Genomic DNA, 23394 nt, shown 5'->3' with positions numbered 1-23394 from the left:
CTTTTACTAAGGAGAAGCTTTGAATTCCTCTCTCACAATGTATATACAATCACCCAGCAGTACTGACCAAGTAATTACTGCAACTTTTCTACTTGTCGTGAATAGATATTTTTAAAAAATGATTGCCACAAAGTTGAGGAAAAGAATGGTGGAAATTATAGGCCAATAGAACATTACTTTCACAGAAGGATTCTAATTTTAGTCAGACTCCTCAGTTTTAAACATTTCTTACTTCATTAATCTGTGATTTAGGTATATTAAGTGAGCAAGATTAGAAATAAATTTGGATGGGAGTCATTTCTAGTCATCAGTGAACAAGTGTTGGAACCCTGGAAACTGAGAATTTTATGTGCTTTGTGCTTTGTAGGGCAATGCTACCACTGTGATATTTCCATAAGTGCTTTAGTACCTTTATAAAGCACACATGTGTAATGCACAGGGCTAATGGCTCCTATCCACCATTTCTGCAATGGTTTTTTTTCAAGGTAGAAATGTTTCTTTAATATTTCATCCTCGCTCCAGGAAAATTCCTGAGAAACCAATTCTTCCACCTTCTCCCTTAGGCTATTTATTATTAAATCTCACTCATGGTGTGTGTCAGGGTGGAATGAAGTTCCTGCTTTTACACAGCCAAGCACCGTGGAGGAGGAGAGCTGGGAGGCTCCTCTCCTGCCCTGCCTCTGCCTCTGCTCAGCATTCTGCAGGTCTCTGCCCTACACTCAGCATAATTTATATAATTTATGTCAGAGTATATCTCCAGGGAGATTCCAGGGCTGTGGAGGTCATGAGCTCGCTGTGCCCTTGGCTGATGGTGCTATGGATAGCTCAGCTTTCCTTTTTTCTCTTGAAATCCTTCCCCACACACAAAGACTGACAGCAGCACTTCTCCACTGCTCCAGCCTCGGGCTAAATTCCCACTGACCTGCTTCCCTCCCTGCAATCCAGCTCCCAGTGCACCCCTGGGACACCCAGTGCTGCCAGGAGCTTCAGAGGGAGCCCAGCACACGCATTTACACCCCACACCACCAGAGCTTCCAGCAGAGAGGATGAAAGGAGTGCACAGAAAGGAGATTGCAGGAGGTCACATGGAAATTGGCAGGCGCTGCTCCGTCTTGATTAAATGTGAATTTTGCTGCTGCTATGGAAACAGGACTGGGTAGAGCGCAGGAAATATTTATCAGTGGGTTAAATATTCCAACTCTTTAGCTCTTCAGGAGTGAGATTTCGGCCCTGGAGCCCTGCTGGGATTGAAAATTGGGCAAATTGGTCAATCTGACCTGAGCTCTTTGATTGAATTCACTTGTCCACCCCAGCTCTTCCCAGCAGGAAATGGATGTTAAATATTTGAATTCACTGGGTTTGGCATTTACGTTTATTTGTAAGTCTGTTGTCAGAAATCATAAATCAGGGCTAAACTCAGTGTTTTTAAAGTGCTAGATTGGACTTTAATATATGGAAATTCATTATTTTATACAGAAAGCTTTATGAAATTGGAAGAACAGAACTTCTGTCTTACACTTTTTTAACCATACTGGATTTACTTTCGAAGAGTTCTGTTTGCATTCTCAAAATGAACACTCGCAGTATTTTAGGGAAGGAGGAAAAGATTAGCAGAGCGGGCAATGCCATCTTCAGTGCCATGGTGTAGAAAGGTCATTTTGGGGACAAGAGAGGAAATCTACCTTTTTTCCAGCTACATCAGCACTAGAATTTTCTAGAGTCATCAGAATTTCTGAACAGTGCTTTTTCTGTCATCATCAGAAATCAGCTTTTCCATTGACTTACATAGTGGCATTTTCAGATTTCTGCTTCATAAGCACAAAAGGACATACAAACTAAAAGGCTGTATCAGTTTTTAAGAAAAGATGACATAAGCCATTCTCAATAAATTTGTTTAATTAAAGAGTCTTTTGCTTCAGTCTTAGAAGCCACTGCAAACAGGAAACAGATCTGTGTGAGTACAAAAATATTTCCTGTGTTTGCCAGTTAAAGATGCTCTGGTCCCTCTGCAGGTATGATATGGTCGGAGTGCAAGGAGATCTGGGAAGAGGGTCCACGTGAATATGTGGTGCATCTCTGGAACCTGCTGGACTTTGGGATGTTGTCCATCTTCGTGGCATCCTTCACTGCCAGGTTCATGGCTTTTCTTAAGGCATCTGAGGCACAACAGTACGTAGACCAGTACGTTCAAGATGATGACCTCAATAATGTCACCCTTCCCCCTGAAGTTGCTTATTTTACCTATGGTAAGATGCTTTTTGCTGTCTAATACTTCCTGTTCTTTTAGGTTAATGTGTGGCACTAGTGAAAGCAGCTTTCTTTTTGTGATATTTATATAGTTTTTTCTAAATGAACCAAATTATTTTCCCTAGATCTATCCATTCCAGCCATCTTCCTTACCAGTCAGAAAGGATCTGAACTTCATTCAGCCTCTGCTCTTGTGCTACAGCTACATCCTGAAAATGTAGCTTGAGCAACAGATACAGGAACTCAGAGTGAGCAGAATTACAGATGAATTAATCTGCTTGTTTTTCCAAATGAGAGGGGAGGGAGATGTGTGAACAAACACAGAATCTGAGGCTGCAGTAACTCTGCGTTTCTGTTACATCCAACACCTCTATAAAAATAAATAAAAATAGCAATACAGAAAGCTGCTGCTTGCCAGAACCTACATTTTTGTAGAGCCTGTATCATCTATAAATGCTGACATTGGGAAATGCAAACTGCAGCAGTGCTTTGAAAATTTTGTTATTTTGGATGGCTGAAATGGTTTTCCTTTGCCATACAGAAATGAACAGAGCTTCCCACTTGTGTGGGAACTGGAGACCTTGCACACCCCTGCAAGCTCTAGGTGACACCCTGGGCAAAACCCATGGGGATTTCTGCTCCAGGGGGGCTGCAGGAGCTCCAGAGCTGGGCACCAAGGGTCACTCATTTAAAGTGAGTTCATGATACAAAGGTGCAAAGGGTCCAGAACAAAATATCCCAATGAGATCCTGTGAATTCTTCCATCTGCTGCTTTTCCTTTGGTTCAGATTACTGCAAATAATGCCTAAGTTTACTTCTGTGGCCCTGAAGATGTCACATGTTTTAACTGTGAGTCACAGTCTTAGGGACCTCAGCTGATGCTAGGACACTTACAAGCCATATTAATATGAATGTTTACATTTTGAGCAGATTAGGTAAATTATGCATATCTGGAGCTTTCTAAAGTAAAAATATTGGAGTAACTAGACTTCAGAAACTGGTTTTAATTTAGAGATAACATGAAATGGTACACAATGTTTATACCTGCTTTATCTGAACGAATCCTAATCTAATGGTGGGGATAGAGATCTTGGTCTCCCTAATGCTTCCTTTCTAAATACTGACACAGTATTCAAATATGCAGCTACACTCCACTCTGTTGTGGTTTTGGTTCTCCATCTCAAGAGCTTCAAATGGAGAAGGCACAGCACAGCTGATACTCAATTAGGAAACAGAAAATACCAAGGTTGTTTAAAGCCTTGCTGGTTTTTTCACTGGCTCCAGTAAATCCCAGTGACTTGGTAATTTCCTGCCTTTTCCATGTTAAAAATACAACTAATTCACCACATTTGCACAACTCATTGTGATCCAGTGAACAATTGCCCCAAAGTTCTTTTTTTTTCTCTTCAACTCCCACCCAAATGCAAGATTGAGTCTGGAGGAGGGGTCATTTATCACAGCAGCCTCCATCTAACCCTTTTTGTCACTAACACCGAGTGTACCTGTGTTGTTTTAGCCAGGAACAAGTGGCTCCCCTCGGATCCTCAGATCATTTCAGAAGGCCTGTATGCCATAGCTGTGGTACTCAGCTTCTCCCGCATTGCTTACATTCTTCCAGCCAACGAAAGCTTCGGCCCCCTGCAGATCTCCCTGGGCAGGACTGTGAAGGATATCTTCAAGTTCATGGTCATCTTCATCATGGTGTTCCTAGCCTTCATGATTGGGATGTTCAACCTTTACTCCTACTACCTTGGTGCAAAGTACAACCCCGCGTTTACAACGTGAGTAGCCCTGGGGAAGGGGCTGCTCTCAGGGCTCCAACCCTTCCCATGGTGCAAGGGCTGCTCAGGCAGTTCCTGCTGCAGCTCTGTGGGGAAATCACACCCAGGTTTTGACAGGGAAACTTGTACTGCAGCCCTGGCAGCCAGCTCTCACCTGAGTGTAGGGAGAGGAGCAGCTCAGAACTGGTTATCTCTGGAAATCAAAATAGCAGTTCAGGGAAATGCTTTGTGAGACATTCAGTTAAATGTGTCAAGAGGAGCAGTGGAAAAGTTAAACCTAAGTTCTTAAATCTGTAAGATGAAATGTATGTAAAATAAGGAAGGCTTTTGCTTCTCCAAGAGCCAGCCTCATGGGTTCAGTTCCTGTAGGGGCCATTTGTTTAAGAGCTGGACTCGACAGTCCTTGTGGGGTCCCTTCCAACTCAGAATATTCTGTGATTGTGTGATCAGTTTTAGGACATCATCTGAGTGCAGCTGTGATTATTGGGTGCCTGGGATGTGGGGTTTAAGTCCTGACTGGGAACTTCTCCCGTGTGAAAATTGCAGAGAGCATCACACCAGGCTCCTCTCCACTGGGTCTACCTGGGCTATGCTCACCTGGCAGCACTCACAGCCCTGCAGAGCTGTCTGTGCTGGGTGTCCCTCCTTCACAATGTCAGGAATGTTGGGAAGAGATTGGCAAATGCCAATGGAATGAGGTTTGGAGTGAGGCTGTTTCTGAGCTTACAGCCCTTTGGTGGCAGGACAAAATGCAGTCTGGATTCTCCAGGACCCCAGGAACACAAATCCCAGTCCTGTGGGGGAGAGCTGAGGTCCTGAAGGAGTTTCCAGAGCAGGGGACAGTCCTGCTGAGTATGAGGGATGTGTCCCCTGCATCCAGGTGAAGCCTCCTCCCTTGCAGTGCAATGTGGCACCAGCACAGCACCGGGACAGTTTTGTGTCTCACAAATCCACCTTGACTTGCCTTAGGGACACAATGAGGTCCTTCCTTCCCACACACCTGGCTGTGGAAACTTGGCAGGAGGTTTTCCCCTTGCTGTGAGCTGACTTCCAGGAAACAACTCCCAAGCTACAGTGCCTGAGCCCACAGTGGTTACTGTGTGCACATTTGATGCTGCATTTGATGTGTCAATTCTGGAACATGTTACACAGTGAGCCTGGGGCTAAGCTCATCACTCCTCTTGGAGAAATGACCTTTCCAGCATAATTTCTGTCCTGCAAGTGGCTGTTGCCTTCCAGTTTTTCCACACCACCCTCTTGTGTGACATGTAACCTGTAACACAATGTTTATTTTCCCTCGTTGAGCCAAATTTGCCTTCTAGACCTCTCCTAGAGCCTCAGGGTGTATTTTAATGGAAGGATTTGTGAGACCAGATGCATTTACATCTCTCTGTGCTCAGTAGTTAGGGAGAACTGAGTGTGTGGGATGTGACTTGCTTCAGAGCCGAAAAGAAGAAGATGCCCTTGAAGCACAAGACTTAATGAGAATCAAGTCAGAACCATCCCTGACTGCCTGGTGGCACAGCAGCCCTCACTTATGGCATCCCCCAGGCACATCCCTGGAGAGCAGCTCTGACAAATTCCAGTGGCTGGTGCAATTCAGCACAGGAGCTCTCTTATTAGCACTCATTATCTAAGTGCATCTTCCAGTAGTTACTGTCTTTTGATTGAAATAATGATCAAATAGTCACTAAAATGATGACTACTCACTGGACTAAAGATTGCTTTAAATGTCCAAGGGATATTTGGACTGGGGAGAGATCCTCCTTAACTTCAGCCTGCTGACTACTTACCCTGGAGGGACTTCATGTTATTATAAAGTGAATTTTCCATGAGCATAAATTTTCCTTTTAAGAATTTGGAAGAGACTTTAAAAATACTTTATTCTGATTATTTAAACACACAGGAGTAGCAAATGATGATCAGTGAAAAGGAGTCCCTTCATGATGGGAAACAAAGAGAATAGATTTACATTCATTCTGAAAATCCTTGTTGGACATTCCATGCACCAAACTAGAAGCCCTGAGGTAGACAGTCTCAAACAATTTTAGGAGGCTAATTGCAAGGTTATTTTGGCAGATGGGCAGATACCAGTAATAGAAATGCTTCCTGCTCTATTTTTGTGGCTGCTTGTTTGTCTTACTGAAGGTGGTGGTCTCCTTCTCCATTAATTTACTCACGGAAAGGAGGAAGGTTTCAGTGTTAGAGCTGGATAAGAAACCCAGCTGTTCATTCACTGAAAAATCACTGGGGCAAAAAGGGATAATGCTTGCTTTGATGTCCTTATAACCCTCCTGTGACTTCAGCAACATCATAAAAGGCATTTCCTGTGAGCACGTTTGTGAATTCTGATGAGGATGGGTGAAATTTTACAGTGAGTTTTGTAGTCAGAAATGTGACTGTCTAACTGTGGGACCTGATTCTCAGAGGTCACTTGGACAGCTGGGACAGAAAAGCACCCATTGGATTTGGGCACATAATTAACAGTGGCCAGTTCCAAAGAGCATTGACAGCTCCCTGGATGGCCTCAGTGGGAAACCTTAGACAAACAGCTGCTCACTAAAATAACTCCACATTTAAGAAAAGCACACCTTCCCAGGGCAGTGCGTAAGCAGAAAAAAAGAGTGTACACTGAGGGAATTGCTTGCTTAGTTCTAATGATAACAGTGAGTGTTTGGTTTAACTTTCCCCCTCCCTTGCTACTGTACTTTGAAATTGTGTACTCAATTTCTCCTCTGTTGTCATCTACAGAGCAAGCACACAGCCCCCCAGTGGCCTCTGATTTGAGTTATTATACAAAGTTTCCGTCATTTCTTTCATTTTGATGTTCTGGATGCATAGAAAATAAGGATGCAGTTGTCTTTACTCCATACAGTTAAATATAGAAATTATTTAACTAACCATACTTTCAAAATTTTTTGGAAGTTCTTCAGTGCTGAAGAGCAGATCATTTCCACAGCAGTTGCCACCACGCCAGCTATGTTTATGTGTTTATCAGATGCTGTGTACAGCACACAGCTCTTGAAACAGCCTGTAATTAAGAACATGCTATGCAAACAAAATCGAAATGGAGGCAAGGCTGATTGTGCTCATCTTGCTTTCTGCATCAGAAATCAGGCTGAAGGCTACAAGGCAAGGTTTTCTGTCTCACTCTCCCCAAAGGAGAGAGTGACTCACTGTTCAGTGCCAAAGTACTTCAAGGCTTGAAGGCTTTTTTCTACTTGTTTTGTTTTGTCAAAATGTGATCGTTTTGTAGATTACATTGACTGTGTTGCTTTTTTGGCAGAGTTAGTTCTCCAATTCATTTAAGGAGATAAATCTGAAAGGATGCCTTAAGCTTTCTTAAAGAGGAGGGCACAAGACTGATATGAAATGAGAGCTTTGCCATGATCCTTCCTGATGAACAGCACACTGCTGTTTAAAAAAGCGAGGAAAATCTGCAAATAGATAAATAGTTATGGTCTGTTAGGAAGCATCACCTTCCTCGAGGCAAACCCTTTCAGTTTTACTGAAATAAATGTCATGAAACAAACAAACAACGTCTGTGGTCTCCCCAGTGCAGCAGTCAGTTCTACCACAGTAGAGGGTGATTGCTGCCTGCCCACCTCCACAAGGAGCATCAGCCAATCTGTCACTGCCAGCCCCTCCTGCTGCCAGGAGCTGTCAGTCTGGGCAGGACTCCTGAATTCCTAAATCCTTCCCTTGTTTGCCTTTGAGAAGGATAAAACACCTGCTGACCTTGCAGGAAGGGGGTAAATTGCTTATCTGGCAACAAGGAGACACAGAGGCATCTTGGAGCTTTTGAGAACTTGGCTCCCAACGTCCTCCTCTCATGTTTTAGTGAGATGTTCTTGAAAAAAAAAAAAAAAAAAACCACAAAAAAACAAACCCAGCTGATGTTAACTGCAACCTGTGCCAAATCTCGTGCAATCTGGCAGTGATTTAACAGGGAGAAGAAAAGAGTCATCCAGCCTTTTTGAAGGGTAGGGATGGACCAGTACAAGGTCTCCTTAAATCATTTCCTCTGACAGAGGGAGACCTGCACCTGCCTGGGGGCACTGCTGAATCGTTTTGGTGCTACAGGTTAGGCCAACCTCTCCACCAGCCCCACCACCACGGGCACTGGTGTGTGACACTGGAAATAAGGTTTATGGACTTGCAGAGGAACCTGGCACCCCTGCCCTTACCTCTGGGTCTCAGGGGGGTCAAGGCTGCTTGCAGCTCTCAATTAACATTCAAGGAGAATCAGGCACTGCTGGCACTAACCTCTGTTAGTGTTTGAGCTGCAGAAAAGGTGCAGAGCTGACACATTGCATTAAAATCTGCCTGCAGGGTGGAAAACTGAGGGAAACTTTCTAAATTGAAAGGAAGGTTAATAGCAGGGTGCAGCTGGGCTCAAGGCTGGGGTTTATGGTTTTTATTGGTTGGGGAAATCTCTTTGGTGGTGAATTTCAGTGCCAGAGATCATGGGTGCAATATGTGTTCCTTATTGGAAAGTACAACACCTATGGAAGAAGCAGTGGCCAGATTGCTGCTGCACGTGGAGGGAATGTGACACATTGATGGCAGCTCATCCTGGCTGCAGATGAGGGCAGGAGAAAACAGCAGAGAAAGCAGGAGAGGGAAGGAGCAGCAGGTGGAAAAGTGAGGGCACCTGAGCGTGGCACGGGCAGAGATCATCCCCCAAGGGTCTCTTTGCAGCCACACAGAGCAACAGGGTCAGGGACTGTGGTACCAGTGACTCTGGGATCAATGAGGTTGTGCAATATTTATTTGAAACATCACTCAAGGTTACTCCCCACAATATACAGAGTAAACATTATACTCTTTACCACAGTTTTACAAATATTGTAAATGAAATATGGAGTACCACAAATTATGATGGGAATTAAACACCAGCTTGCTGCAGCAGAAAGGAAATGCCCAGGAATCTGCACCAGCCTTTCAAAGGGTTGAAATTGATTTCTCTTGCTTTTATGAATGGTGTACTGGATGCTGGAATTGATGTAAAGTTTCTTTTTTCTGTTGAATATGCCGTGGTTTGTGTCTATAAGCTGTTTTTATAAACAGATTTAGCTGGATTAGTCTGCCACCCTACTAAAAATCATTTCATCAAAATAATTTTTATATGGCATTGTTTCATTTGAAGGTGTTACCTCCTGGCAGGCAGGAGGAGAAAGGAGGCAATTAACTGTTAACAGGTTAAGGATTGCTGGGCAAAGGCAAAATGCCTTTTAAATTAAATACTAGGCAAAATGCTTTCAGAATGTGCCAGCATCCCTCCTCTTCCTTCTCCTCCTCCTTTTGTCCTTTTCAGCTGCGGCTGCTCCCCTCCCCTGTCACAGCCCTGATTCCTTGGATCAGACTCTCCTTTTGACCTGTTAGTCTGGCCACATTCTTTCCAGCCCCACTTCTTTTTGTCATTGGCTTATTGCCCTTTTTCCTATCTTTCAACCTTTTAATTTTCTGCTTGTTCCTTTCTGCTTTCAAGCAAGGATAATAATCAAATCAAAATGCCTCACTACAACATCTTCTACCACACCTTAAATCAAATTTTTTCCTACAAATGCTTGGGTGCCTGACATGTTTGCAGTCCCAAAACGGGATGGGAAAAAAAAAATCAGACTATGATCTGGCTATATTTGCACTCTGTTCTTTATATTAATGCCACAAAGCAGAACTTTTCAATCCCTTCTCCTGGGTAAAAGACATGCTTCTCTTCTGCCCTGGAAACTGCATAGAAAGAGGTCAGACTTGGTTCTGTCTTCTCGGGATGAGAAAAGAGTGAGTGAGTAGAAGCAAAAGCCAGCAAAAAGCCAAAACTACAAAAAAAGTTTCAAACTGCAAGTTGCCCATGGATTTGTCATCCCTATTAGGGACACAAACTCCAAGTGTCCCTGATAAGAACAGATGGAGCAAATCAGGGCACACTGTAACTTTGTAGAATTAATCAGAAATCATCTTTCTTTATCAAATCAGGAAATATGATTTGGCACATCCCTAAGTGATGGATAATGGGTTACAATAACTGTGCCAAGATATATTTATATTTGTGCATTGCTGCTTTTATTATTAGCATGTGGCTTGGCTAACCCAGTGTCAACTCTATAAACTGATTGTTTGCTTTATTTTTAGGGTAGAAGAAAGTTTTAAAACCTTATTCTGGTCAATATTTGGCTTATCTGAAGTGATATCTGTGGTGCTGAAGTACGACCATAAATTCATTGAGAATATTGGATATGTACTCTATGGAGTATATAATGTGACTATGGTGGTTGTGCTGCTTAATATGCTAATAGCCATGATCAACAACTCCTATCAGGAAATTGAGGTAAGATAAATCAGATTACAAACTCAATGTATTTAATTATTTCTGATAATGAAAATGCTGAACACCCAAGGAGGCTGTAGCTTACTCTACAGCCAAAGTTAGAATCCTGAAAACTTGTTACACAGCATAAGAGTTAAGGCTGAGTCTGTCCCCAAATTATATTGAATTAATATTCAACAATGCATAATTTCTATAACTGTTTCAGCTTCCTTGTTCTTAATGATCCTCTGTGAGTAAACTCAATTTCCTTCACATGTATTTGATGAAAGTAGTTTGTGAATAGTTTTTATTTCCTTTGTTGATTATGATAATTTATCCCTGTGTGTTGCCTTAGCTGCATTGTTTGCTTATGACAGAATAATATTTCTGCTGATTTTTTGCCCTGTTCTCTACTGCTTAAACCCATGTAGATCTGAAGCTCATGTGCATTCATGAAAATGTTTAGAAATTCCATATTTTCCAATTACCAGGCCTAAAGCTTGATACAATTTTTTTGAGGAGTCTCTAGGGTCTGCAAAACATGACTTCATGGACATTTACAAACCCCATCTTTTAAGGCATATAAACAGAGCCCTCAAGGAATGAATATGTTTCTGCAGAAAGGCATTTGCAGGGTTTACCCAGCCCTGCCCAGTAGTGGGGCCTATTAGCAGAGTGGATTTGCTAAATGCTTAGGACATAAACAACTCCCTGCTAATTTAAATAAAGGCAGAAAAAAATACATTATTTGGATAATGTTCGTGTTGAGTCACCTTTTCCTTCTGATTTGTTAAATGTCAAACTTCTGCAGTTGGGTTTGTATTAATTACTTGTCCTAATCTCCCCTCAGAACCTGACATTGAAAAAGGCCAGGGCTGAAAATATTTTCTCACTGTAATGTCTGATTCATCCATGAACTGTAGCACAAATATAACTCTCTCCTGTGCGTGCTGTAACTGAGTCTAAATGTCAGAGGGACCTTACATATGTTCTCTGCCCCAGAATCTTTCAGGACTGCAGAAATCAGAGTCCTTTCTCCAAAGGTTTCTAATCACTTAGGATCAAGCAATTCCCTGAATATCACCTGAAACAAGCTTTATTTCAGAAGGAGTCTCAGCCTCACTGCATTTTCTAGTTTATTGTGGTAGACAGAGATGCTCTTGAAGAAAAAAGATCTCTGAAAATATCTCAATAGAAGGCCTATATTGACTTTCCAGTTTAAACTTCGTGATGGCCTTTTTTTGGCAAAATGCTGTGTCATCCTATCTGGTTGTAGTTAATTCCTACCTGTATATTTGTCCTGGTCACAACTAAATTCCTTCTTATTTTCTAATTTGGGTGTTGATTTGTTTTTCCTTCTCCCTTCCCAAGGAGGATGCGGATGTGGAGTGGAAGTTTGCACGTGCCAAGCTCTGGCTCTCCTACTTTGATGAAGGAAGGACTTTACCTGCTCCTTTTAATCTAGTGCCAAGCCCTAAATCATTTTATTATCTCATACTGAGAATAAAAATGTGCCTCATAAAACTCTGCAAATCTAAGGCCAAAAACTGTGAAAATGACCTTGAGATGGGGATGCTGAATTCCAAAAAACGGGTATGTTTTATCTGCACTCTTCAGCTTCTTTGTGGGAAGGGTTCATGCCAGGGAGCTCCTGGAGGGGGTACCCAGGGACAGCACAGCCTCTCCAGGACCTCGTCAGTGGTCCTGTCACTGTTCCTGTCACATTGCAAGCAGAGGGTCCTGCCAAAGGTGTGGCACCAGGGCAATCTTTGGGTCCTGCCAAAGGTGTGGCCTCACTGCACCAGGCACCAGGGCAATTTTATAAATCATACACTTTTTAAACTTTTGTGAATGAGGGCACTCCAGGGCCATATGAGCAAGGTGAAAGAGAGGGGCAGAGGCACAAGCAGGCTCCCAGCTTGTCTGGCTCAGGTCCCTTGTTCCAGGCTGTCCCAGAAGAGATGTGTGACACTCTGTGTGACACAGAGAGACTGAGATGGGAGCAGCCCACCCTCAGCTGCAGCCTTGGAAGAGAGACTGAGGAGCAGGGAAGGGAAGCTGGAGGAGGCTTTGCAGAATTTGCCTTTGGGATGTGTGGGCTGCTTTGAGCTCTGCCTGGATCTCCTGGAGGAGCAAAGAGCTGAGCCTCCAGTTCATGGTGAGCCATCCAGCCCAGGGTGAGCCATGCAGCTCCAGGCAAAGCCCTGGCCTCAAAGAGATCATCCCAGCAGGAGTGTGAGAGAACTGCTCGGGCTGGTGTTCTGCCAGCACCTAAATTGAAGGGAGAAGTCTGTCCATGGGGTTTACTCTGTATTATCAAATAATTTAACTACCAACGTGGGGAGCACTGCCAAGATAGACAAGCATGTCTACAAATTGATTTAACACTGCTATTGATTTCTGGAAGAACCACTAGAACAGTGGAGTATTGAAATGAAAGGAGTGTTTCTCCTTCAACTACCTCAAGTAATGGTTTTAAAATGTTTTTAAAATGTTATTTGAATCAGACCGCACTAAGCTTCCTTTGTTTGAAATTTAATTTCTGCTTCAAAGCCTAAAACAAAGTAATAAAATTTTCTCTAAGCCTCTCCTTCCCCAAGCCAGATGAGTGAAAGTGTCTGGCTTGACCTTTTTCATAGAACTCATGCAAAATTCATATTTTCCATGGCTTTAGCATAAACAATTAAGAGTATCAGTCATTTCTTGCTTGCCTATTGATTTTGTTCACATATCATCTTCAGGAGTCTCTGTAAGCTCATGACACACCTGATGAGTAAGAAAGAATTTTTTTTAAATTACATTATTACTTCAGACTTTTAATCTAATGATTATAGACATCCTGATTTGAAAGAAAAAAAAATAATCAGGATCTCTGGTTCAACCAGGGAAGAAAAGCCCTTATCCAGGGCCTTCCCTCTACATACTATTGCATATGAGTGCAGTAGTCTATGATATTTGTTCCTCTGAAAAAGTGATTTTTTTGTTGGTTTTTTTGGGTTTTTTGGTGTTTTTTATTTTTTTGGTTTTTTTGTTTTTTTGTTAGTGTTGGACCAAAAATTCAGAGGTGAATGACAGTCAAAGAAACCTCCAACAAATATTGTGTGTAGTGTCCAGAAAGTCTCCTTGGAAGCTTCTAGAGCTGTGATGCCTCTGATAAAAATAAAATGGTCTGTTTAAAAATACATTTTTTTCTTGAGCCAGAAGTAGCAAGGGATACCTCTAGTTTCAAAAGGACCAGTGAAAATCGATTGTGTTTCAGAATTTGCTTTTGTACCACAATCTTGTTCTTTCCAAACACAAGTAGTTAAATTTCTTAAGTAGTGTTCTAAATTGATAAGCATCAACCTCATTAAGATAAAAGTATTTTGTGCCTCTTAACACCTTGTTGTCTAAACCTCGTGCGTGAATACCATTTCTGTCTAGATAATTTAGAATCTAGATTTTTCCATTCATTTGTGTATTTTTTGTTCTTTTCTGTCTCCCAAAAATTTCCTTTTTTGGCCTGAATGTTTTGGCTTTTACTCCACTGTACATAGAACCATTTCCTACTGTTTTTCTAAAGCTTAGATTGGGGCTGTGTGGGTATGAGAAGCTATCATTGATTTAATCATATCATGATGTTTTATAATTTCAGAAAGTTCGTTTTCACTCTAGCATTCAAAACACAGAGAGTTTTTCTGGGAAGAACGCTTATAACAAGCCCACAAGATACCAGGTAACCACAGCATGAGAGCAAGAGCCAGGGGAGAGCTCTGGCCATGCCCAGCTCCCTCCTGCCAGGGTCTCTTTGCCTTCTCCCAGTCGTGCTGGGATGTGCCAGGCTGGGCCACAGGCACAGGGCTGGGCTGGGGAATTTCAGAGACAAAGGCAGCCTGTCACCCCTGGAAAGAAGCACTGTGATAGCATTTATCATGCTAATTAATTCCACTCGAGGGTGTTTAACTTAATACACGAGACATCATCCAACCTTTTCTCCTCCCATCTTGTACTGACAGCATTTCATCTCCCAGCCATCCCTCCAGCTGCTGCATCACCATCTGCATGTGCTTCCCCTGGCAGTGGCTGTCCTGCCAAGCTGATCCTGCAATGTGCTACGGTTCAGAACCTCCTGTGCCTGCAGAGGTGGCACAGGAACCACAGCTGTCTGTCCAGCGTGGGTGTTGTGCCAGCAGAGGTGTTATTTCTTGTGCAAATATGTCCCAAGGCTATACAGTGAACAGACTGTGCCCAGCAGGAGTTTTGCCTTCTTTTTTAACATAAAGTGAAAAGGAATCTGATGGCCTGTGCTGTGTCTGAAGGGACAGACATTAAAGACAGATGAGGAAAATAATATTTAAATTGGCTAAAATGTGCAATGGCAATTCTAGAAGTGGTTTGTCTAGTGTTGGTACAGCTTCCAGCATAACTGGGTCCCAAGCTGTTCAGCAGAACAATAAGAAATTCCTCCTGGTTTTAGAATCTTTTCATGCTTTAGTGCCACAATAGGAGGTGTGTCTAAAAATCTAAGTTAGAAATGGGATACAATCACTCTGGCATCTGGAGTTAGCTGGCTTGATTCCATCAAAGGAAAAGGGATGAGAGACTGTCTCCTGCTCAAAGCAGCATTTCAGCTCTTCTGACACGTTCCCACCCGTTCAGACCCACAGGTGATGTGTCAGCCTCTGCTGACTGGATCTTTTCCTGTAGCTATTATTTCACAATGAGACCACCTAGTGTTTGTAGTAGATTAGAAACCTTATTTCCAACACTGAAAAAGCCAAAGGTGACTGTGAAAAATAGATAGAAAAAGATAAGTACTTGTTACTTGGTTTCAATAGTGCCGGATTTGTTTTCAAACTGCCTTAGAACATTTTGGTTGCTGCAGGAGGAAATTGCCCAAATAGTATAAGGAGAGTGTAATAGTCTTGATTATCTGAACATAAAGAAGAAGGAACAGTGTGATAATCTGGCTGGCAAGCTTTTCTTCTACATCTGAGAAAGCCTCTGAAGGAGTTGCTTCTTGCTGAACTATTTTCTCCAGCAGTGTTTATCGAGTGATGTATCTGCAGCCTGTGCAGTCTGTGTCCTTAAAAATACATATGGACAGTGCTCTAGGGGGATAACAAAAATACACAGAATTTAAACATGCAACATTTTGAAATGCATGAGGAACAAGTCAACACATCTGGGAATAACTAGTCTAAGAAAAAGTATACCTTTATCAAAGAGAATATGGGAACTGGTGTAAAGAGAGGTGATGTATCATTTTTTTCCAGGTATTAAGAGCCTGTGTTCTGACTCCTTATTTTAGTCTAAAATTCCTCTGACTTCTGCTCTGGAAAAAATTACTTATTTTTGGATCCAGGATTTCCCTACTTTCCCCAAACATTACTTCATTTATGTTTTCTCAGGTGACAGCCCTACTTCCCTCTGGATTCTGCTACCTTGGCCATCTCCAACACACCGTACGTGCTCTGTGCCTCCTCTGTTGCCTTAGTGACTCACCTGCTTAGCCACACGCCTCTGACATGCAAGGACAGTCTTAGTCACCCCATGTTCCATGGCTGCATGGCATGTACAAATGACTGGATCTTTCTTTGATCTTCACAAGCCTTTTGCACTGCTGTAATCCTTATTTGGCTACTCAGAAAAAAAGAGCAGGTGTACTGTGTTCTTAATCAGTATTTCAGACTCTTTGTAGCGTTTTTCAGTGGTGTTCCAAGCAGAGATGTGGTTGTTCTGTGAAGAAGTGAGTCCATGCTGGCAAAGGCTGCTCCCTTAACATTGGACATCTGGTCAATCAAAGACACTGAGCTCTCTGGTGTTTGCAGAGGATTTATCTAAATTTCTGTCTCTGAAAAACCAGTTACTTTTGTTTATATATTTTTATTCCTTTTATAGTTTAAATGTTTTTATCACGAGATTTTTTCCCCCACTGGGGTGTCTTTTGTGCAGTGAGGACGAGGCTGTCAGCTGTACCCCAGCGTGCAGCCCACAACTGCCTGAGTTATTTTCCTTGTAGATAAATGGAACTTAGACATTCTTGGCACAATAGCACATTGCAGGCTCATATCCATGACCATTATCTATTTCCATACCTACTCTTCCTTACTAACAATCACCTTCCATTTTGTAAGTTTACATGGTTCTATATTTTTCACCATATATGTCTCTTATTAAAATCCACCATTTCCATAAGAAACTTTTCTCACTTAAGCCAAGTTCCCCACCTTTGTTCAGACTCTCTTTTCTCTGTCCTTCTCCAAATTTATTTTCTCTTAAAAACCCAATGACAAAGATAATAGAGTCTGTCTGTGAACCTCAGGTCAGCTGCATTGTGAGTTTGCTAACATCATTAATTAACCACTTATTTCTTCCTGTGAAGTACTATTAGACAGCAACATGCTAAAAGGAAGCTCTGGAACACATTTTCTCAGCTTCCTATTGGACCATCTGTGTTTTCTGTCTGTCTGTGGGACATGCCCTGCATTCACATGCATCCCACAAAGTACCCCAAAGTGCTTCATGTGTGGGGTGGGCTTGAGTGGCTGTCAATCAACCACTGTAGTACTGTAGTACAATGCTCACAATATAAAATGTAGAATAAATGGGAAATAATATTCATAAATTGTCCCTAGTGAAACCAGATGTTTGAATAGCTGATAATGAGCCTGGCATGTGGGCAGTCTCCACTAAGACAGTGTTTCTGCTCTCCTTTCAGAAGATAATGAAGCGTCTGATTAAGCGCTATGTGCTGAAGGCTCAGGTTGACCGGGAGAATGACGAGGTCAATGAAGGCAAGTGGAATTTTCTAATTGATCCACTAATGAGCATGTGCTGGTTTTTGCTGCTGATCTGGCCAGCAAGAGGGTTGAGTTTAGTTAAGATCATCTGTGGAGGGAGATCTTGCTTGTGCTCACACTCAGCTGACTCTGAGCCACCTTGTGCCCTTCAGATTCCAGGTCCTTGTTTTTTCTTAGCAGAACACACATCTCACAGGGTCTGCTCACCCCTGTAGCTCTGACTCTCCTTCCTCTACAACTACCAGGTATTGCCAACACCCAACATTACCTTGGTCTGCATAAAGCATTTTCTGACTGCACTGCCCAAGCCTGCCCCAAGGACACAGTTTTGAATGGGCTCCAGATTCAGATTGTTGGGGTGGCACGTGGGATTTGTGTGCAGATGGAAAAGAACCTCTAACACCTCTTAACTGCTACCCTCCTGCAAATACCCTGTGTAGGTGGAGATCAGTTTGAGAAGAGAGAACAAATTTGAGAAAGAAACATGAACTCTCCACACATATTTGCTGTTGGTACTACTACTGCAGGTATAGGTTATTACCTGTAACTACAGATATTAAGTGTGTAATGCAGGGAGATCAAATGCAGCTCCACACACATTCCTGACCAAACACACTGAAATAATTGCTCTTTCAGGTCTGGGAACCATAGGGATTACTGACTTGGTTCAGTATAGCTAACTAGAACATTTTCCTCTTTCAGGAGAACTTAAAGAAATCAAACAAGATATTTCCAGTCTCCGCTATGAGCTCTTAGAGGAAAAGTCCCAAGCTACTGGTGAGCTGGCAAAACTTATACAGCAGCTGAGTGACAAGTTTGGGAAGACCTTAAATAAGGACATTTGATGGTGAATACTGAGAAAAACAGCTTGTTTTCTAAACATTGTTCATTCTCAACCAGCATCTTAGGAGGGCAAAAAACCTGTGAACAGTGGGTACTGCACACTCAGCTTCTGCTGACAAGCAAGTGTTGGTTGGAGCACTTTGCATTTCTCCTGCACTTGATGAGTGACCAGATAAATCTTTTCTGATACAAAAGTGACTTAGGGGTAAAAATCTATGCCCCTTGACATCAGAAACAGATGCACCATAGAGAAGGCAACTCCAATTAAAGGCAAAAAAACCCCAGATCTTCATTCATCTGACTCCAGAGAAGAGAGTGTAACTGTGCTCATTAACACCAACAGAGACTGTACTGACCAGAAACGGATGAAGTCTGAAGAAAAAATGTGCCAAGCATATTCCCTGCAAATTTTTAAAAATTCCTATTCTTGGGTGTGTTCTCTCCTTTTATGTTTACATTGGCAACCCTGAATATAACTCTGATCAGCACTGTGGCTAATGAAAAACTAATGAGAAATCATCTGTTGAAGTGACCAAGGCAGTGAATTACAAGTAGACATGGACAGCATTGGAAAAATGAAATTAAGCTTGTGGGGTAAATTACCCTTTAATCTGATGAAAGGATTTCCAGCCAAACACTCCTGTCCACCTTTTTCCAGCTGTATTAGCTAGTTTTCTGATGGATATGGTCTCTTTGTATGCACTTAGCCTCTCTTTTATCCTTAGCTGATCCCATCTCCGGAAACAGTGTACTGAAATCTCCGTAATGATGTGAAACTCACTTCCCAGGAATACCCAGAGATAAAATACCTTGTGCTAATGTGTCCAGTTCAAAGAACAGCATTAATCCAGAGACAGAGATGCAACTGAGCTCAGCTTTCAGATTCCAGAGGTCAAACTGCAAGCCATAGGGAGAGATCAATCACGAAGAACATTGCCCAGTAGTTTCCAGCCTTGAAATTAACACAAAAAGGCTTCAATTGAACATTCTGACCAAAAAAAAAAAAAAAGGAAATAAAGGAAAAATCATTGTAGAAACTGTTGTCATGTTTTTGGCTCCTACAGAGGATGAGAAAGGGATTCAAACTGCTCTAAGGCTGTGGTAATACAGGGATCACTTTTTCAACATGAGAGTTGTAAGTCTGTGCACCACAACTGCAAGTATGGATGGTTTGGGTTTTCATGGTTGGCTATGTGATTTCAACTACTTAAAGCACACCTTACTACTTGGGAACCACGGAACTGGACTGTTTGTTTACATGAGACACCTACAAAATGAACATCACATCTAGGTTTCAGCTGAGACAAACAAGCAGAGCCAGAAGGTGACCTGTGATCAGTTCTTAAGTGCCAGATGAGAATACATATAGCCTATTAGAATAATAGATATATTTGTACAAAAATAAAAGAAAACAAAATAAAAAAGTGTACTGTACGTAGATCTGTTTAGAGAAAAAAAAGACCTGTATTTTTACCTTTAATAAAATTATCTTGTATACTGTAATATTTTTACCTAAAAATGGGAAAAAAAATAAAATTACCTCATAATATTTTGTTGTACACTGAGTGAAATATTTGCTTGATCTTTTGACTACCTACTAGAGAGCCTTTTTTATTATTATTATTATTTTACTTTTTTTTTTTATTTTTTAGTTTCTGCAATATGTGAATAATGACATCACTATATGAAGCAATTTTACCATAGGGATTCTGAAGCCTGAAAGAGACAAAATGCAACACTTAAACTAAAATTAATAAAACTAGGGAATTAAAGGCTCCAACAACAGTCCACAAAAATGACTCCTCATTTACGCTTAATTTGAAATTATTGTGTCATTTGTAAAATTAACACCTAAAAAGAGAAATTCAGCTCTGCTGGCTTCAGACAAACCTATTGGTGGTGTTGAGTGAGCAAATCAAAGTCAAATGAGTAAGGAAAGCTTTGTAGGCTTTAGGTGGTAGGACAAGTGAGGGGGCATCTGCTCTGATCACCCCACAGCAGGTATTGTTGTTATATTATTCAATTTTCCCCAGAAGAAGAAGGAATATATTTAATGGCAATACTACTTGCCCCCTCCCCACCCTTCCAGCCACTGTGTAATTTTTTTTTCCATTTGAAAAACCAGCCCTGTTGTCACAGCACTGTCTTAAAATTTAATCTGATTACAGCTCTACACCTGGCTCCTGATCAAAGCATTCCTTCACCCCTCCCATTTAGTGTTACAGAAATTTAAGGAAAATCGTTCTAGGTCAAACTTACAAGGACCACCATAATTCAAATTTCTCATTATATTGAATGCAAGTCCAGCAAAAGAGTTTAGTTGAACTGTTACAATGCCCTTATATTTTGTATATTTAAATGCAGCTCAGCAAAATGCCTGATCTACAGTACAGCAACACCTACAGGAATATTCTTTTACTGCTAAACATTTCAGTCAATGCTTGCTCTGGCCAGCACAAAGAACAGCATACTGTGGCTAACTCTGCTGAATTTTGGGGTCCCAGGTGGAGGGGCAGCTGTGCCCATCAGCTCCTGCCCTTCCAGGCTCTGCACAGGGGAAGCAGTGCAGTCCTGCCTCAGTGCTCTCACCCAGGAACCTGCCAAGAAAGAGCACAATATCTTCTAGGACTTCAAAAATAGACTAAAAAAGTATTAAAAATACTGCTTAAAAAAATCTGCTTCCTTCCTTTTTGCATTTATATTCTTGAGAGTATGGAAGTACAGATACTTTATATAAATATTCATGACAAGCAAATCCCACTACCTCAGAGCACTTTTCTCATCTGGCCCCAGTAACACACCCAAGGAAGTTGCTCACTGTGTATTAATGGGCTGTTGGCAGAAGCAGGGTTTGTTCTCCAAGGTCAGTTTATAAGAAGTTAAAATTAAGAAGCTTCACTGACAGAGTTTTCTGAGAGAACTTAAAGAGTTTGAAGAGGAAAATTCAAGGCAGGTGAGTCCCAGACTGGATTAGACCTGTGGGTCCCCTGTCCCACTCCCCATCAGCAGGGGGAGGTCCTGGCAGAGCAGTGCCACAGCAACCACCTCACTGAATTGGGTCTGGTCTGCAACACCTCTGACCTTGGGCTTTGTAATGTAGGTTTCAGTATTCCTTGGACAAATTCATACTGTGAAGGGATGGAACTTTACCCAAATACAGAATTATAACTTTATATGGGAAATAAGAGAGGTCACATAAAAATAGAACTAATCTGAAGTCATCCACACAGAGGTGAATATTCTCCAAGAGATTGTCATAATTCTGCAAACACCACAGGCCAACCAAACTGGAACTTGAGCAGACACCCTGAGGAAGATCAGAACAATGTCATTCACTAACCGGTACTGATTTATTGACTGCCCAAATCTCCAGACAGTTGTTTCACACCTTGCAAAGGCCAAACCAGTCAGCTGCTGCTAACAGAGCAGAAAAAACCAGCAGGAAGCATTTACAGGACTTGATATTTGATGGGGCTGAACTGCCTGGTGTTAAGCCAGGGAACTCTGCTGCCCAGAGGTGCAATCCCCAACACAAGGAGCTGCCCAAGGGCACCTGCTGCTCTCAGCAGCAAGGGGTGGGCTGTGCAGCTTCATGCACATCTTTGCTCTCCAGCTGGATTAATTCTGCCTGTAACTTTGTGGAGAGTGACTAACAAATACTGTCCTCAGTTCCCGAAGAACATGGCTTAAAAGTAAATATTAAGAATAATATGAATGATGTAATGGATAGTGGCTTACAAGGCTGCCTGCATCCTGACCAGAGCTCATATTAAATTGTCAGAGCTAGGCTTTATTTTTAATTAATCTACATGAGGAAAGCATTTCCAGCAGGCCAAAAGAAATTGCCCTAATTAAAAGATACAAGAAATGAATGATCACTCAGTAAGGACGAGCCAGGACACAGTCCATCACACAAAGGCAGGGAGCTGAGCAGTGTGGATGGGTTCCAAACACATCTCCAGCTCAGAGCAATCTCTGCTGCTGCAGCCCTGGGCTGCAGGTGGGGAGGGAGGGGACAGGAGCAGGGCTGCATCTCCCTGCCACACAACACCTCTGCTGCCTGCCAGGACAAGCAGGAGCCCGACAAACAGGGCATTTCTTTCCTCAGTTCCCTGACTAACCAACAGGCAGGGAAAGAAAAGCCACAGCTTCACAGGCAAGGCTGGCAGGATAGACATTTCCTTTATCCAGACACTGTTAATGCTTTCTTTGTGACCTGAAAAACAGTTCTGCCCTTGCTTTGGCCACAAATCTCTCACCACTCCAGAGTTAGATGCTGCAGGCAGCAGGTCCCATTGCCCCCATTTCACCTTGGCTGTGACTGGGCTGTAAACCCTGCAGGTACCACACCTGCACAAACTACAGCCTTCAGGGACTTACATTTTATTGAGAAAGGATGAAGATTGCACAGGGGAAATGAAATAGCCTTAGCTTCCAGTGAGGAAGGTAGATGCAGAGAAATTCAGTGATTTGCCTTAATGACCTGAAAGGAAGAGACCAAAAATGGATCTGTGGTTCTGAATCTTATTAGAATGAAAATATACTCATTAGCTTTGCCCTCTCAGTCCCTGTTCTGCATCTTTGTAGGGCATATACTCCTCAGTGAGGGATAAGATCTGCCTGATGCCAGCGGCACAAGAGCAACAGGAAAAAAAAAGAATGATTGCCTCAGTGATCATATATAATTTTGGGAAGTCATTCCCTTCAATCCCTGGGAGATTTTAGTGGCTCTATATCTATGTCTTCACTATTGTTGAATTTAAATAAAGTCAAATAGAGATTATAACCACAGGAGAAAAATAACTAAACTGGTTGTGGAATTTGTGATGCCTTTTACAACAGGTAAAAGGACACTCACTTCAGGTCATTTGAGACAGCCATTTAACACAAACCTGCAGTGTGACAAAGGGAACTTTGAAGAGCTTAAACAGTTAATGAACAGCTGACAATCCTGTTAATATACAACTAATGTTTACCATGATACGGAGTAATATTTAATTCCCTTCCTAATGATCAATTATTGTGCTGTGAGGTTTTAATCAGGCTTACACAGCAGGAGCATGGGGGATCTGGGGAGGAGATGAATTTCTGTGTGAAGCCACTGCCCTGACTCCAGGCTCCTCTCCAGCAGCTGCCCCTGTGCTGGGCACAGCTTTGGCAGCACAGCACGTCCTGTGGCCACGGGGAGGGGAGGAGGGTTCCTCCCTTGGCACCCTTGGGTGCTCACAGGCTCCATAGAGAGCTGCTTTTGGAAACAAGCTGATAGAAACCTGAGCTGAGAGCATCCTGCACTGTGCAGGGCTCTCAGGTCACTGCAGGGCAGCCAGCATCCCTTCTGGTGACAGGGACTCTGGAGCAGGGATGGCAGTAACTCACCTCAAGATTTTCATCTGAAGATGAAAACTTTCTGAAATTAAAAAGCTGGTTTGGT

The 23394-nt window shown here is 42.3% G+C and overlaps 1 protein-coding gene across 1 annotated transcript in view; it reads left to right on the top strand.

The window, feature by feature from the left end:
• TRPC7 (transient receptor potential cation channel subfamily C member 7) overlaps positions 1–17965 on the top strand; it is a 59802-nt gene extending 41837 nt beyond the window's left edge. The window contains exons 5-12 of the mRNA XM_063413701.1: positions 2013–2246; positions 3764–4028; positions 10164–10359; positions 11710–11931; positions 13973–14053; positions 15729–15782; positions 17039–17114; positions 17823–17965. Coding sequence (XP_063269771.1) covers positions 2013–2246; positions 3764–4028; positions 10164–10359; positions 11710–11931; positions 13973–14053; positions 15729–15782; positions 17039–17114; positions 17823–17965 — 1271 coding nt within the window. The remainder of the gene's footprint in view (positions 1–2012; positions 2247–3763; positions 4029–10163; positions 10360–11709; positions 11932–13972; positions 14054–15728; positions 15783–17038; positions 17115–17822) is intronic.
• Positions 17966–23394: the final 5429 nt, after the last annotated feature.

This window comes from Prinia subflava, chromosome 16, assembly GCF_021018805.1.
Source record: "Prinia subflava isolate CZ2003 ecotype Zambia chromosome 16, Cam_Psub_1.2, whole genome shotgun sequence".
NCBI classification, from domain to species: domain Eukaryota; kingdom Metazoa; phylum Chordata; class Aves; order Passeriformes; family Cisticolidae; genus Prinia; species Prinia subflava.
The sequence above is the reverse complement of the archived record's forward strand: the minus strand, read 5'-3'. Positions and strand labels throughout refer to the sequence as shown.